This window comes from Labrus mixtus, chromosome 6 (assembly GCF_963584025.1).
Source record: "Labrus mixtus chromosome 6, fLabMix1.1, whole genome shotgun sequence".
Taxonomy (NCBI): domain Eukaryota; kingdom Metazoa; phylum Chordata; class Actinopteri; order Labriformes; family Labridae; genus Labrus; species Labrus mixtus.
Genome location: NC_083617.1, coordinates 23583928 through 23601479, shown reverse-complemented (window position 1 = coordinate 23601479; position 17552 = coordinate 23583928). Strand labels below are relative to the sequence as shown.

The following is a 17552-nucleotide window of genomic DNA, read 5'->3' as shown; positions in this document are numbered from 1 at the left end:
GCAGAGAACACCGTTAAAGCCTTTCACATTAAAAGGATTAGCACTAAACAAACTAATAAAGCTTCAACGTGGCCTCCAGCTGGACAACTTTCAGATTATTACTGAAATCCTCCCTTAATCCTTCAATGTTTGAGTGCTTCACATTACTCATGAGACAGTTTTTATATTGCTTACTCAAAGGAATTTGGCCTGGAGCTCTCTGGCGCCCACAGAGGGTCCCTGAATGCAACTGCACGTTCATAAAACACTCAAAGTTCTCACACACCTGCAGAAACCTCCTGAAATTGATCATGCAGAGCGTCATGTGTGAACACAAACATCTGAATGTTTCTCTCTTCACCCGGAGTTTCTCCTCCAGCCTCCTCGTATTTATTCTGCAGAAAGTCAGAGTAAGCTGATGTGAGAACGCAGCAGGATATAATCAGGAGAATTCACCTGGAGCGAGTGGGAGGGGGTGGTGATGTTTATTCTCTGTGATCGCTGCACGACCATAGACTGTCTGCACGCCACCTCTACCATCTCCATGCTCTAATGAACCTGCTGCATTATGTTTCCTGTTCTCCAGTATGTTCTTCTCCACTCTTTAGTTCACACTGAGATTCTGTTCAATTACACGTAGCATTGATATGAAGACACATATTCTCATTATAGCGTCATGTAGAGGACTCTGCTGCTTGCTGTCATTCTTTTTACATCACCATCACGTCTTCCCTTAGGAGACGCCCCCTCTGTGTGAACTAGCGCCGTAAAGACGTACACACTTCTCACCAGATGACCTCGGCCCGCTGACAAAGTTACATAGTGCTAATCAGGCGAGCGGGGCGCTCTGTGGACATGAGAGAGACGCCATTCTCCCTGAGGAGCCTCAGGGTTACTGCTGTAGGCGTGGAGGCTTCACTCCTTGCTTGGCTTGCTCCTGACTGTGCTGCCTGTTTGTGTCATCAGCTTCACAATTGGTCACTATGTTCATTCATTTATTAAAAGAGAAACGTTCAGTTTGGGAAAACGTGTTTCTCCTTCAGAGCGGAGTGTGAGAGCCTCGTCCTTCACACGCCAGCTGAACAATCTGCGTATTCTTAAACCGCCTCCTCTTCATCAACAGAACTCGAGATGAGAGCGGAGAGCGGAGACTCACACTGTCAGGAACCCTGTGTGGTTAGAGCACACACTGTGAGATATATAATATAGATAATAATCCTTACAATGTATCAGGATGAATTTAACATCTCTTTAGCTTCAATGCTAATACAAACACTTCCTCTCCGTCAGCGTTAACCTCTGCAGATCAGATCAGAGTAGTTTCCTCTGGAACCAACAGATCTGAACCTCTCCGACCGGCTCTTCATCACAGAACTCTGAGACTGTACAGATATCTGATACTCATCCTCAGGTATAATCAGTAACAACTCAGCTCCGCCTCCTCCACGTCCCTTTAGGTCCGCCTTCTCTCAGCTCCTCCGTCTTATCCTCATCCTTTTGTCTCCTTTTGTCTCCTTTGTCTCCTTAGAGCCAGGCTTCTCTTTTTCAAAGAGTCAAACTAACAAACAGAAGCTTTACCTGTGACTTTGTGCAGATTGATTGAAGCGGTGATCTCTGCTCTCAGACAGAAATGACTTCTCTGTGTTTGTCTGAGCTCGGCTTGTTGTTCTGGATTACACAGGAAGTGAAAAAGCACCAATCTCATTATCGTCTCCTTCGATGTGCTCGGATCAGCGCAGGCAAAAAAAAGAACTTTATCTTTTCCTCGTTCACTGGAGTTTTTTTCCACTTTATGAAATGTCAGAGATGCATTTCCATTTAGATTGAACTGTTGTTTTCACACTCGGGCGCCATGTGACTCGGCGTGCACGCTGCACAATGTTCCAGTCTGAAAGGTGGCGCCGAGGTGACGCACCTGGTCGGCAGGTCGACTGTTACAGGAAGTGTAGGGGAATTAAACAGGAAGTCACAGAATCAGCTGCAGAGGAAACAGAGGTTTGGTTTCTGAGAGGAGGAGAGAAACAGTTTGTGTTTGTAGTTTGATGTGTTTCAGTGTCGCAGTCGGCACTTTTTAGTCCAAACCAAACAGAAAGAACGACAGCAGAGTTCTGTGTGATCTCCGATTAAAGACGCGGCGTGTGGCACGAGCCCAAACGGAAAGATTCCTTTAATTTATTCCCAGATTCCCCCGGTACATGTTATGACGGGTGGAGACATCAATTACTCTATTCTCCAACAAAGTCAAATCGAAAACAGAAAGAGACAGAAAGAGAGAAACATGAAATCAAACACTGAAAGAAAGATTCCAACTGAGCGACTGAGGAAGCCGCGGGGTGACCACACGTCCTGATGACGCCACGTTCTTCAGCTGCGTGCCCCGAGTCCCCACAGATATATTTAACAGACTAACATGTCCCGGTTCTGAGTAGTCCCTGTCCTGGTTTAAGGCTACTGCTGTTTGAACCAACAGAAAAACATCACTGATGCAGCACGGGTCAAAGTGTAGCGGTTGTGTACTCTCTACACTTTTACTTTTGGCACCAGCACGCCGTTTAATCTGAACAGAAGCACATACGGTCTCTCACGGCCACTCCTTTAGTAATAAGCTTCAACATTGTTAAAACATAGAAAAAAATATTTGAGCTAACTATTAAGCAAGCTACACCGTAGAGATCAGACGTTACAGTTTTAGCTCGCAAAGCAACAACGTGGTGATGACTCAAAAATAGAATAATAAAACCACAGAAAAGATTTACAATAATTTCAGAGATTCTCTCAAACATATTAAATGTAAAAATTACTTTTATCACGACAAAATAACTTATTTTATAGTATTTTAGCGGAGCTTATTTATGCATAACCTTACCACAGGGACAGCATGGTGCAGACTGGGAAAGATACACAGGTTGCACTGCTCAAGTCTGCAGGGGCCCCAGCAGAGGGCGCTCATGTTACAAAGCATCAGTCCCAGTGGATACTCATTAGAATACTCTATAAACAGTATTTACACAATTGAAATAGTAAAATAAGGAGATTCTATGCCAAGCAATGGCAGGTGGAATCATTAACTCAGGGCTGTTGCTGTTGCTGTTGCTTAGCTAGCTTAGCTAACTACTGCACACACACACACACACACACACACACACACACACACACACACACACACACACACACACACACATATGCATAAACACCGACGTACACACATCTCAGTGTTTCAGTCGGAGGTCTCTTCAGTCTGTGAGTCCTCCAGCTGACTCTGTGATGTCGGTCTGTAACAGATGAATATTTTGAAATGATAAATGAGTATGATCAATAATCATGTCGTCTGTAAAATGTGGGAAAGTTGTGAGAAGTGCTCATCAGTCTCCAAACTGTTTCCTTTGTTTATGCTCAAATAAAATCACCAAAAAGGTGGCGGTTAATTTTCTCCGATCAGTGAATCTGTTCATCGCTGCAACTGTAACGGAGCAGCAGCATCTCTGGTTGTTGTTCTTTACCATATCGTTCAGCGCCGGGGGGGACATGAGGAAGAAATGGAAACTGCACCCAGCAGAGCGGCTTTTAGCCTGCAGAGACAAAACATCTAGACAGTCTGAGAGTGTTAAGAGATATGAAATCAGAACTGAAATGATGAAAACATCCCCGGGGTCTCCCCTACAGGGTCTCCTCTACAGCAGGGTCTCCCATACAGGGTCTCCCATACACGGTCTCCCATACAGGTTCTCCCCTACAGCAGGGTCTGCCATACAGGGTCTCCCATACAGGGTCTCAACCACAGGGTCTCCTCTACAGGGTCTCCCCTACAGGGTCTGCCCTACAGGACTGCTGAATGTTAATATATAAAAAACAACAACCCAACATTTCCACAGTTTTCAGCCAAGATAAAAAAAACATCAGGCAGAGTGTGTTAGAGTTAAAGGTGTTCTTTATACCTGCAGAGAAGAACAACACAAACACATACACACACACACACACACACACACACACACACAGCCCAATATTCTGCTTTCAATGTCTCTTCAATGGTTTGGACTCCAGGCAAGCCCAGTGTTTCCCCTACCATTATATTAGGGGGCTGCAGGAGACAGACTCTAGTGGACACTGGAGGAACTGCATTTTTATTTGATGGTGGATGTGTCGACAGTTTTTTTTTACAGCTGGAGGGATGTAGCAGATTGAGTTTACTGATGGGTCTCTGTATCAAACCGTGTGTGTGTGTGTGTGTGTGTGTGTGTGTGTGTGTGTGTGTGTGTGTGTGTGTGTGTGTGTGTGTGTGTGTGTGTGTGTGTTTAGGGGGTTACTTTGAGTGTTAACAGTGTTGAGCTGCTGATGAGGATGATGATACTATACTGTGTGAAATATTGTTTTTTATGACTCCGGCACTGACATCTACACACACACACACAGACACACACACACACACACACACACACACACACACACACACACACACACACACACACACACACACACACACACACTGAACACACATGTACACACATGTGCACACATCTCAGTCGGAGGTCTCTTCAGTCTGTGATTCCTCCAGCTCGGGCTGCAACAGATGAATATTTCCCTAACTGATAAATGAATATGATCAATAATCATATCGTGTGAGAAAGTTCTGAGAAGTGCTCATCAGTCTCCAAACTGTTTCCTTTGTTCAACCAAAGCATCAAATCTTCACATTACACCTCATAAGTGTAATGGAGGTTTGGTTATAGTAATATCTCAGGCTGTGGGGGAGGGGCCTAATATGAGATCTGTTAATGGGGACCAGATAAATCCTGCAGGCGGCCCTGCTTGCACGGACACACTAACCAGCTGATATTTAACTTTCCTTCTCCTGATGTGAAAACAAGCTGAAGCCAACTCATCCAGCCAGCAGCACCTCCGGCTTCTTTCACATTACATCAACAGAAAATCAATAAAAGACACATCCATCATGCAAACCGGGCAGACTGCCTGCAGAAACCCTCCTCAGATATCATCACTGCTGGACTTCTCCTCGATCTGACTCCGACTGTCTCACCGGAGCCTCTGACTCTCTCTGATCAGACATGAGACACCACCGAGGTGCTCTCTCTCTCTCTCTCTCTCTCTCTCTCTCTCTCTATCCTCCAGTACAAACTGTAAATTCAACTTGTTTTGTGCAACCTGTTAACGCAGCGTCAGTCCGTCCTGATGATCCGCACAGCGCGGAGACCCAGGGAGAGAGAGAGACTCACCGCAGAGTTCACAGTCTGAAGCCCGTTCAGCCCCTCACATGAATCTGTATGCAATCAATTATAAGGAGACATAGGATCCATGGATCCTCCACTGAGCACCACACGCAGGTTTCAGGTTTTTACTCACACAAAAACTCCGAAGAGTAGAACTCGGATGCCGATCTCCAGAGCGAGCTCGCGCATGTTTTTCCTTCGCTCCGGAGGAGACACGTTCATGGTGCTCAGGTAATAATCCCACAGGTGAACACGGACTGACGAGGATCCTGTCTGCTTCTCGAGGTCGCTCACTCTCAGGTAATCCACCAGCGGGGCTCCTTAACCACACACGCCGCGCGCCTCCATCTCCGCTCGGTCACCTGAAGCCGTCTCTCCCGCTGCTCCCCTCCCCGGCTCCTCTGACTCCTCAGGAGGTCTGCGTTACTGCCGAGGCTGTGCTCCTCTTCAGACTGAAGGTCTCCTCCTCCTCCTCCTCTTCCTCAATTACTCAGAGAGAGAGAGAGAGAGAGAGAGCTACAGTGAGGAAAGAGGGAAACATCAGTGTATGTGTGTGTGTGAGTGAGTGTGTGCCAGTACGCCAGTACAGTATCTCTCTCTCTCTCTCTCTCTTTCTCTCTCTCTCTCTCTTCCATCAGAAATCTTGAAGTTTTTTTCAGAGCCGCCCTGGGATTCTACTGGAGGGCGTTAAAACGTTCCTGTCCTGTGAGATAGCAGGATAAAGATGTTAAAACGTTCCTGTCTGGTAATCTAACTCTCTGTGGAGACATTTCTCTTGGACAAACACCTGCTCATGAATTATGAAGTATTAGAACACGTGACCCATGATGTGACATAAAGCAGAGGAGACTGGACAGAAAGGGCCGATCACAGACTCTTGGGGGGGGGGGCGAGGGGGATGAACAAATCCACGACAGGAGAGAAGGCAGTGTGCAGAAATAGCTGCAACATTTACATCTCAGGCAGAAACCGGAAACTATGTTTCACGGTGAGTGAAACTGCAACACGTTCTGATCGACATCATGGACAACTTTTCAGACGATTAATGCAAATTACTAAACATGTTTTATTAATAATCAGTACATTATATATATATATCAGAGATGGATCAGATGGAAATGAAAAGACTTGAAAAGGCGACACTGAGTCTGACACAAGAAACACGTCTGATGTAAAATAGTGAAGGTTCAGCAGAGACCTGCTGACTGCTGCTTTCAACTTTACAACTTTACAATCACAGCATGAAGGTGACTCCTGAAGGTCTGCGCCTTCACCTGAAGGTCTGCGCCTTCACCTGAAGGTCTGCACCCTCACCTGAGAGTTTGCACACTGAAACTGATGAGGAATAATAGACACTAGCTTATATGCAGGCCAACACACCTGACAGATCTTCACACACACACACACACACACACACACACACACACACACACACACACACGAATATTTGATGCTTCTCAAACTGACCACAAGCATTACCTGCCTTACCTAAGTGTGTGTGTGTGTGTGAAAGAGAGAGAGAGAGAGAGAGAGAGAGAGGTTGGAAAAAGCCCCTGACCCAAAAACTTTCAGCAGCTTTTTTCTGGGTCATGAGTCTAAGGGGCTGAAAGTCTGAGAATTAAATTCATAAAAATCCTGCAGTTAACAAGGAGCCCTGTTAGAGCTCTGACTGTGATAAATGAGTTCAGACACACAAAGACACACACACACACACACACACAGACACACACACACACAGGTACAGTAGGTTTGATGTGTCTGTCATAAGAACAAACAGAAAGCGAGCGGAGACGTGAGGGTTTGGAGGTGAGAGTGAACTTCAAAGCTTCCTGCAGACTCAGACTCTGAGTGTCAGAGTGTTTATTCCAGCTCTAACATGATACCAGCTTTCAGCTCTCAGTGCTAACGATCCTGAAGACTCATGACGGTCGTTCAGGACCCCTTAAAACAGCAGCAGGACGCCGTAAACACTCGATTAGAGAACAGGAAGAAAGACTTTCATGTTTACATTCTTTATGATTGATGTGTTCCTCCCTTTCTCTTCTTTTTCTAAATGTATATTGTTAAATTGAACTCATCATTCTGATATGTTTCCTCTCTCTGCCCCCCCCCCCCCCCCCCCCATCGCTCTTTCTCCTCTCTCTGCAGTGCAGTGACTCACACTCCCTAAGGTTGTGTTACTGAAGGTTACACCTATGGGCAAACTCTAAAACAGGTCAGGCTTCAATAAATCAAAGTTGAAGCAGCATTGCAAAGTGCTGCTGATCTCCTCCACGCTGGCTGAGTGTTGTGTTCAGGGTCGTCTCGGGGACTCGGGGACTCTCGCTGCTGCAGGACGCGTCTCCTCGTTACAGCCTGGACGAGGTTTTATTGGAACTCTTCCCTCAGCCTGCTTTCTATAAAGAGTGAGATGTGGGCAGTGTTTCACACCCTGATCCTCCTCAGGGCTGTAAACTTTGTTGCTGTTGTATAATGCTGCTGTGTCATAACAAGCTCCTTTTCTCAACTGGCTTTCTGCAGATACATCAGATATTTATGTGAAGAAAAGAGACGAGCTTGCAGAAATGAGAGTGTGTTTTTTTTTTTAGATTTTAGATCCAATGCAGGATTTCACAAAGAGGAAAGTAAAGAAAGAAGGCGAGACATAAAATAACTCCTCAGTAAAAAAGATATTTAAACATTTTAATTGCACAGACAGAGTGAGTGTGTAGCTGACGTGATGTGTGTGTTTAACTCAATCAGTAACCTGATGCTGAAGTGTAAAATCCTGCAGTTCCTCAAGTGTCCACTAGAGGCTGGCTGCAGAAGCACAGGAAGTCATATACACACCCATTCAAAAAATCCTGTTTTTACAGCAGAGATAACTCAGTGTGTATCTCAGTGTGTATCTCAGTGTGTGTAACTCAGTGTGTGTAACTCAGTGTGTGTATCTCAGTGTGTGTATCTCAGTGTGTGTAACTCAGTGTGTGTATCTCAGTGTGTGTATCTCAGTGTGTGTATCTCAGTGTGTGTATCTCAGTGTGTGTAACTCAGTGTGTATCTCAGTGTGTGTAACTCAGTGTGTGTAACTCAGTGTGTGTATCTCAGTGTGTGTATCTCAGTGTGTGTATCTCAGTGTGTGTAACTCAGTGTGTATCTCAGTGTGTGTAACTCAGTGTGTGTATCTCAGTGTGTGTATCTCAGTGTGTGTATCTCAGTGTGTATCTCAGTGTGTGTAACTCAGTGTGTGTAACTCAGTGTGTGTATCTCAGTGTGTGTATCTCAGTGTGTGTAACTCAGTGTGTATCTCAGTGTGTGTATCTCAGTGTGTGTATCTCAGTGTGTGTAACTCAGTGTGTATCTCAGTGTGTGTATCTCAGTGTGTGTAACTCAGTGTGTATCTCAGTGTGCGTACCTCAGTGTGTGTATCTGAGTGTGTGCGTGTGTGTGTGTATCTCAGGGTGTGTATCTGAGTGTGTGTATCTCAGTGTGCGTACCTCAGTGTGGGTAACTCAGTGTGTGTATGTCAGTGTGTGTAACTCAGTGTGTGTATCTCAGTATGTGTACCTCAGTGTGTGTCTCAGTGTGTGTATCTCAGTGTGGGTATCTCAGTGTGTGTATGTCAGTGTGTGTACCTCAGTGTGTGTAACTCAGTGTGTGTACCTCAGTGTGTGTCTCAGTGTGTGTATCTCAGTGTGTGTGCGTGTGTGTGTGTACATCAGTGTGTGTATCTCAGTGTGTGTAACTCAGTATGTGTCTCAGTATGTATCTCAGTGTGTGTAACTCAGTGTGTGTACCTCAGTGTGTGTATCTCAGTGTGTGTACATCAGTGTGTGTACATCAGTGTGTGTACATCAGTGTGTGTAACTCAGTGTGTGTACCTCAGTGTGTGTAACTCAGTGTGTGTATCTCAGTGTGTGTAACTCAGTGTGTGTACCTCAGTGTGTATCTCAGTGTGTGTAACTCAGTGTGTGTACCTCAGTGTGTACATCAGTGTGTGTATCTCAGTGTGTGTAACTCAGTATGTGTCTCAGTATGTATCTCAGTGTGTGTAACTCAGTGTGTGTACCTCAGTGTGTGTATCTCAGTGTGTGTACATCAGTGTGTGTACATCAGTGTGTGTAACTCAGTGTGTGTACCTCAGTGTGTGTATCTCAGTGTGTGTACATCAGTGTGTGTACATCAGTGTGTGTAACTCAGTGTGTGTACCTCAGTGTGTGTATCTCAGTGTGTGTATCTCAGTGTGTGTAACTCAGTATGTGTCTCAGTATGTATCTCAGTGTGTGTAACTCAGTGTGTGTACCTCAGTGTGTGTATCTCAGTGTGTGTATCTCAGTGTGTGTACATCAGTGTGTGTAACTCAGTGTGTGTAACTCAGTGTGTGTACCTCAGTGTGTGTAACTCAGTGTGTGTATCTCAGTGTGTGACGGTTTACAGGCAGCAACAGGAGATGAATGTTGGTTTTGTTTATCTCCATCATTGATTCATTTTTTGAACTCTGAGATATGGGGACGATGAGGACCTCCATGGAAACTGAGAGACACAATCTGACCGTCTCTAGAACATCCTTGTTTATTTCACACCTTCAGAAACAGGTTGATTTTACATAAAGTAATAAACGTCTTCATGAAGAGCAACATGTTGAAACGCTAACCCTGTTGATAAAGATGTGTCCTGTTGTTTCATGCATTAACATCAGAATGATCTAATCAACACAGTATGATGTCACAACAAATCTTCACTTTCTGCTGAACAAACTGAGACCGCCCTCTAGTGGCGGAGAGGGGGACAACAGGCAGAGAGCTGAGTGCAGGTCAGCAGGAAGGATCACTGAGGAAACCATCTCATTTCCTGTTTCATCTCCTTGAGCAGGTCCATCGAGGCTGACGGAGACTCTGAGGATGAGTCAACACGGAGCGATGAAGGTTATTTTATAAATCTATCAAATAATGACGTAGGTACGGTGGCCCTGAAGGTACGGTGGAAAAGTTTATTTTCAGAGTCCTACAACTGAACCACCTGGGTGATCTGTATTTTCTGTTTGTTAAACTTCAACAAACTTTGTGTTTTTTCTTTTTTAAGTTTTTACAGAAGGAAAGTGTTCCATCGTCAAAGCAGAGACGTTTAGAAGAGGAGGAAGACGCCACTGGGACGTCACCTGTTGCTTTGTGGATTAGTTTGGACAGTGGTGTAGCGTTACCTGAAAGAGTGGATAGGCTATACTCCTAATTTCCACAAAATCTTTTTTCTTTAAGTGTCTGTCCAGTAGAGGATATAAACAGCCTAGGTCTTGCAACTCAAGTTATCAGTTATTTTGTTGCATTTTCAATTAAGCGATCTTACATTAAAATGTATTCCAAGTTCCTTTTGACAAAAAAACAGAACATGTCGTATGAGCCAATCAGAGACAGAGAGGTGCACGTCATCCCTTCACCATCCTAGGAAAAAAAGAGTTCAGCATCCTCCTGAATATTGTGAATCAGAAGGGATTCAGAAGTGGGTATACCCTTCATTAACTCCGTATACTCTGCACTACAACAGGCTTTTATTTTGAAGGTTTGTCCTGTCTTAAGCTGAGTACTTTACGTGCTTTTATTTTGAAAGGTCAATGTGTGATGTCATAAGGTAGATATTACTTTGGACTGGTCAGCTGAGGAAACTGAGAGTTTGTTAAAGTTAAATGAGACATTCAAAGATGCAGCAGTGTCCTTCCTTTACATCACTGAGACTACAGGGAGACACTGAGAACCACTATCTACGGGGAGCCTGAAGGGACAAACATGAGATTAATTAATGCATTTGTGGTAACTTCTACTCTAAGGACCACTCAAAAACTTTATGTCTAGATATTCATTCTTTATATTGAATGGTAATAGTTTGTTTACAGAATGTGAGCGAGATGGCAACGTGCTGCAATCAAGGGTAAAACGAGTGACGTTCAAGTGCACACCAGAAAATAGGAAAACCCAAACTCAAACGAAAACTAATAACCTAGTTATTTATCATACTCATGTTACAACACTCCTCCCCCTTTAAGTTCAAACATTTCCCAAATGTAGCAATAACAATAATGCTTTCACTGTGCATAAACCTAAAACGTATCCGTGTCTAAATAACTCTTCACAGAAAGTCAAACATTGAGTCTATCAGGGGGTTTGCGTGTGTGCTGCGATCGGCGCACAACCTTCGGTGAGCCCACAGGCACTTCTGGTGAAGGTGTCTTAGGTAAATCTGGCATTGCAGGCCAGAAAGGGGCCTGTGTGTCCGTGTGTGACTGTCCCTCCTCTCCAGTGGGCACAGACGACTCTGCCTGTCTCTCAACCTCCGGTGGAGTCACTGGAGTCACTGGTGGGCACTCCATGTCCATTTCTTAGCCTGTATCATGACGCAGACGCACATGGTCCTGATGTCTGCGGAAAACACGCCCATCAGTCAGTTTAACTACACAGGAGATTGGGCCACTTTTTTTTAAGGATAACTCCAGGCAACCATTTCTGGGTGTTGTTACTGCTGAAGTTTCTCACATAGACCCCCCTGTCATTTGGTCTTAACTGTCTCTCCCGTGCATGCTGATCATGTCCCTCCTTCTGCTTTACTTGTTTTGTCGCCACTTTTGCGTTCATGTCTGGACCTAGCAAATCCAGTCGCGATTTGAGCCTACGACCCATCAGCATTTCTGCCGGGGAGCATCCAGTCGTAGTCTGAGGTGTGAGGCGGTATGTAAACAGGAAACATGAAAGCTGTATGCTAAGAGAGTCCCCTGTCATCCGCTTCAGGCCCTCCTTTACCGTTTGAACAGCCCAAATCCATTTGAGGCGGGTTGGAAAGGAGCAGTCCGGATGTGCCGAATTCCATTCTGTTGCATAAATCCACAGAACATCTCACTGGTGAAAGTTGGGCCATTATCCGTGACCAGAGCATCAGGCAAACCGTGCACTGCAAACACTTGCCTGAGTTTGTCTATAGTCATGGGGGCTGTGATGTTGCTCATGATGTGAGATTCAATCCACTTGGAGTGTGCATCCACCATTACAAGAAACATCAGTCCCATAAAAGGACCTGCAAAGACCAAATGTAACCTAGACCAGGGGCGGTCTGGCCACTCCCATGGGTGTAAGGGGGCTGGTGGTGTCATGTTCTGATTAGTCTGGCATTGTGTGCATGATTTTACCTTGTTTTCTAAATCCTGATCTCGCAAGGCTTTTCATCCGAGACACACCAGGATGGCTCTCATGTAGTTCCTCCACAATCTGTGAATGGCCAGGGGGAGGCACGATGACCCTCGACCCCCAGAAGATGCAGCCATCCTGCAGACTCAGTTCTGTCTTACGCCTAGCATAGGGCCTCAGGTCCTCGTTTTCCACAACACCGGGCCACCCTCGTAGAAGAAAGGTTTTGACCTGGGACAGAATTGGGTTCCTCTCCGTCCATTGTTTTATCTGGGTTCCCTTCACAGGTGTCTCTGATAATAGCTCCAAAGAAAACACAGTCTCTGGAGGAACATATGTGGCTATAGGTGTCTCTGGTAAAGGAAGTCGACTCAGTGCATCAGCATTCACATTGTCCTTACCCGCCCTGTACTCTATCGTATACTGGTAGGCTGACAATGTGAGAGCCCAGCGCTGGATCCTGGCTGAGGCCAGTGATGGAATGCATGTGGTTTCACTGAAAAGGCTCATCAGTGGTTTATGGTCCGTATAAATTGTAAATGAACGTCCATCGAGATACTGATGAAAATGTTTGACTGCAAATACAATGGCCAGACCTTCCTTGTCTAACTGTGAATATCCCTTCTCAGCTGCTGTCAGGGTACGTGAAGCAAAACCAACAGATAGAACAGCCCCAACTCCATAAGGTGAGGTATCACACGATAGAGTGATCTCCTTACCGGGGTCATAGTGGACCAGCACCTTTGCAGAGTGGAGGAGTTCTTTTACTTCCTTGAAAGCTTTCTCCTGCTCTTCGCTCCACTGCCACTTTGTATCAGTGTGTAGCAGTTTGTACAATGGAGCCAAAACCTTTGAGAGGTCAGGTAGAAATTTACCACAATAATTCACCATGCCCAAAAATGACCTCAGTTCAGTGACACTCTTTGGGCTCGGAGCCTCCTTGATAGCTCTGACTTTATCCTCCAGAGGGCAGAGCACCTCAGCAGTGATCTTGTGTCCAAGGTAGGACACACTGGGGGCCAGGAAAACACATTTACTGCGTTTCAATCGCAGCCCTGCATCTGACAGCTTCTTTAACACCTGCTCCAAGTTAGCCAGATGTTCCTGCTCTGTGGCCCCGGTGATCAAAATGTCATCTAAATATACTGCTACGAGCGGAATCCCCTGCAGCAAACTGTCCATTGTCCTTTGAAAAATGGCGGGGCTGGACGCCACTCCAAACACCAAGCGGTTATATTTGAATAATCCCTTGTGAGTGTTGATTGTGATGTACTCTTTTGAATCATCGTCGAGCAGCAACTGTTGGTAAGCATGGCTCATGTCAAGCTTTGTGAATAGCTTACCTCCAGCAAGGGTTGCGAACAGGTCATCCACTCGTGGCAATGGGTACTCCTCTAGTTTAGCGACCTGATTAACTGTGAGCTTGTAGTCCCCAAATATTCAAGCAGTTTTGTCCTCCTTTAACACTGGAACAATTGGGGGCTGCCCACCTTGAAAACTGGACAGGCTCAATGACGCCCTGCCTCTGCAAGCGTTCCAGCTCCTCCTCAACTTTGTCTTTCATGGCATCTTTCAAGGGATCTGTTTCCACTCCGAACATGTTGTATGAACATTCTGCCTCTTCAACTTCTCCCTCAAGGTGGTGCGTGGACTTTTTAGCTAAATGTCCTTTTTTACTGCATGCACGGCAGACAGACTCTTTAAATTTACAGTCATTTGCATAATGTGCTCCACCACACCAAAAACATTCCACCCGCTTTGTCGCTTTACCAGGCTCTTTCCTGACATGATGCACTGCCGCTGACTGTGATCCCACATTTCATTTCTGGATATTTTAGACTTAATGGCTTATTAGCAGCCATTTCCATCCCCTGGGAAATCTCAAGGGCTTTCTTGAAAGTCAACGGTGGGGTTTCCCCCGGCAGGCGGCGTTTCCCCCAGCAGGCGGCGTTGTATAGCATCATTATTTATGCCGCATACTAGTCTGTCACGGAGCATATCATCCAATACCGCTCCGAAATCACAGTGTTCTGAGAGCTGCCTAAACTCAGCAACAAAATTTGCCACAGACTGACCTGGCTTCCTGAAATGACTGTGAAATGTAAACCTTTGGACTATTACAGAAGGCTTTGGATTGTGGTGGTTCCCCACGAGCTGGATCAGTTCATCATATGGAATTTCCCCCGATTTCCGCGGTGTGGCCAAGTTCCTTATCAGCTTATAAATCTTCGCCCCACACGCACTCAGAAGAATGGAGCGCTTCTTAGCCTCCTCTGTAATTCCATTTGCAAAGAAAAAGTGTCCCAACCTCTCCTCATACTCGGCCCAGTCCTCGTGTCCCTCCACAAATTCCACGATAATCCCAAAAGTAGCCATCTGAATGCGAGGCTCCTCTTCCCCGCGCAGCTCCTCTTCAGCCAACTGCACACTCTGCCTCTCGTCCCCGCTCAGCTGTTCCTCGGGTGCGTTCAAATTGTCATTTTTGCTTAGGAAGGTTCCTAACTGAGTGAAATGACCCGGAAGCATTTAAGTGGCGGCCATGATAAGAGCCGTTCGAATTCTCTAAAAGTTAAGGAAACAGTTGGGTCTATGCTTCCTTTATAACCTCCTTTAGCATAGGATACACTGGACCATCCTTTACGAAAGGAGATGAGCTATGACGCCCCACAATTCCTTGCGGCCATAATATTTAAAGCGAGTTGCGCATCCGACCATTCACGAACATTAACGATGATCGTAAAGTGACACAGATCAAGGGATAAAAAGATAAGAGACATTTTTATCAAGATGATGTTTTATTCAACATATTTAATTCACTTAAGAATGCTTTGTGCAGTTGTACATTTGTATGCTTAAAACATTATGTGTAGGCTATATCTTGAATTATATTATTATAATAATTATTATTATAAGTAACAATTAATGTCATACAATCATATTTATTTTAATGTTGATTTCTGAGTGGACAGGAAGCTGATGGTTTCACTTTTCTTACTTGTAGCCTGGTAGTCTATATTTATTTTATTTAAATCCCAACCTTGTGGTAATTAGGATTATTTAATTGGTAAGAAGGCACAGGGGAAAGTTTTTTAGATGCGCTTTTAGTAGTCCATTTTCGGAACATTGTAGTTTCAACACGGTGGACCCACGTCATTAACCTCCGCCGGCCCGTCGTATTTAATGACGTCGCCTAGTGGAAATGCGGTCGGATTGTCAGAGCAACGAGATCGCCCCTAAGTCCTTTATGAATTCTCCTAACATATTCCCTTCACCTCATGACGTTTTCCCCGGGGTTAAGGTAAAGTGGATAGTGAAAGGAGATAGGAGGGACAATTCGAACGCACCCTCCGTCTCCGCTTCTCATGTAGTCGCATAGCTAACTAGCACACTGTAGCCTAGCTCCAGCTAACAACAAAACAAAACGGGGCAGCAGGACCTACAACATCAGTTCACCCCGTCGCCAAAAATATGTGGTAACTTCTACTCCTAAGAAGGACCAGTCGACAACTTTATGTCCAGATATTCACTCTTTATATTGAATGGTAATAGTTTGTTTACAGAATGTGAACGAGACGGCAACGTGCCGCAATCAAGGGTAAAACGAGTGACGTTCAAGTGCACACCAGAAAATAGGAAAACCCAAACTCAAACGAAAACTAATAACCTAGTTATTTATCATACTCACATTACAACATTCATGCAGGATGTTAATTCAATAGAAAAGACAGGTGTCTTGTAGCTGTGGCCGCCATGACAGAGCCGCCATTAGAGACAGAATGTTTATCGTTGCCATGGAAACATGATTCACCATGCACATTCCTGTTCGACTACACTACATGGTTGTATGGTTTCAAGCTGACACAATAAAATATCAAATCAAAATGAACTCATGTGGAAGACAACACGTCTGATTGTAGTAGCCTATAGCTCTATACTTGGCCTGACATGTTGTGCTATGAATCATATTCTATCCTAAAACAAGTCTAAATAGCTCATACCTTAGAAGATGTTGAATAGTGAGTGTTCAGTAGGCTACATGTAAAATGTGATTCTCATTTTAAATGTTTAAATGATGAGCTATAACTCTCAGCAAAGCCGGGAATTGAACCCCCGCTGCTAATAGATAGATAGAATCTTTATTATCATTGTATACAAGGACACAACAAAACTTTGTTAGCAGCAATCCTATACAGCAGCGTTTACAAAAACAGTTCACCTATATAAAAATATATTTGTGGTTATATGAAGACAAATATGTTTGTGAAAAGTGGCCAGAGCAATTGCTGTTCAGTGAATGAATAATAATAATAATAATAATAATAATAATAAATAAATAGACAGTTGTGGTGACTGAAAGAATATATACAGTTATTATTGTGCAGTGACTGATTAGGTAAACAAATATAAAAAATTGAAAGTCACTGGTTCTTACAATGCACCACAAGTCCCAATCACATTCCTCCGCGGTTGTTTCACCTCTTTGACTACCGTTAGCTACTACACGCCATGATACTGCATCAACTTCCATTAATTTGCATGTTACATCAACTGTTTTCATTCGCTCCGAGTATCATGGTTTAATGTTATAGATTCGCCCGCCCGGAGGACTACAGCCTCCATACATGGGGCGCGCTGCTAACCACTGCGCCACCAGCGCCCCACCAGTGACAGGGCTTTGATACCGAATGAAGCAGTAAAGTGGTTCACACTGACTTGACGTTGGACTCTGACTCGTCGTGGTTCTATGACTCGTCGTTGTTTTCTGACTCGTCGTTGTTCCCTGACTCGTCGTGGTTCTATGACTCGTCGTTGTTCTCTGACTCATCATTGTTCTCTGACTTGTCGTTGGACTTGTTCTCTGACTCGTCGTTGGACTCTGACTTGTCATTGGACTCTGACTCGTCGTTGTTCTCTGACTGGTCGTTGTTTTCTGACTCGTCATTGGACTCTGATCGTCGTTGGACTCTGACTCGTCATTGGACTCTGATCGTCGTTGGACTGACTCATCGTTGTTCTCTGACTCGTCGTTGTTCTCTGACTCGTCGTTGGACTCTGATCGTCGTTGGACTCTGACTTGTCGTTGGACTCTGACTCATCGTTGTTCTCTGACTCGTCTTTGGGCTCTGATTCGTCGTTGTTCTCTGATCCGTCGTTGGACTCTGACTCGTCGTTGTTCTATGACTCGTCGTTGGACTTGGAC

At 44.9% G+C, this 17552-nt stretch overlaps 1 protein-coding gene and 1 pseudogene across 1 annotated transcript in view; both read right to left on the bottom strand.

The window, feature by feature from the left end:
- Positions 1 to 5754, bottom strand: part of plpp4 (phospholipid phosphatase 4) — a 47662-nt gene extending 41908 nt beyond the window's left edge. The window contains exon 1 of the mRNA XM_061040586.1: positions 5338 to 5754. Coding sequence (XP_060896569.1) covers positions 5338 to 5426 — 89 coding nt within the window. The 5' untranslated portion in view covers positions 5427 to 5754. The remainder of the gene's footprint in view (positions 1 to 5337) is intronic.
- A 5836-nt stretch (positions 5755 to 11590) lies between these two features.
- On the bottom strand, positions 11591 to 13952 carry LOC132976084 (uncharacterized protein K02A2.6-like; annotated as a pseudogene).
- Between the last annotated feature and the right edge of the window lie 3600 nt (positions 13953 to 17552).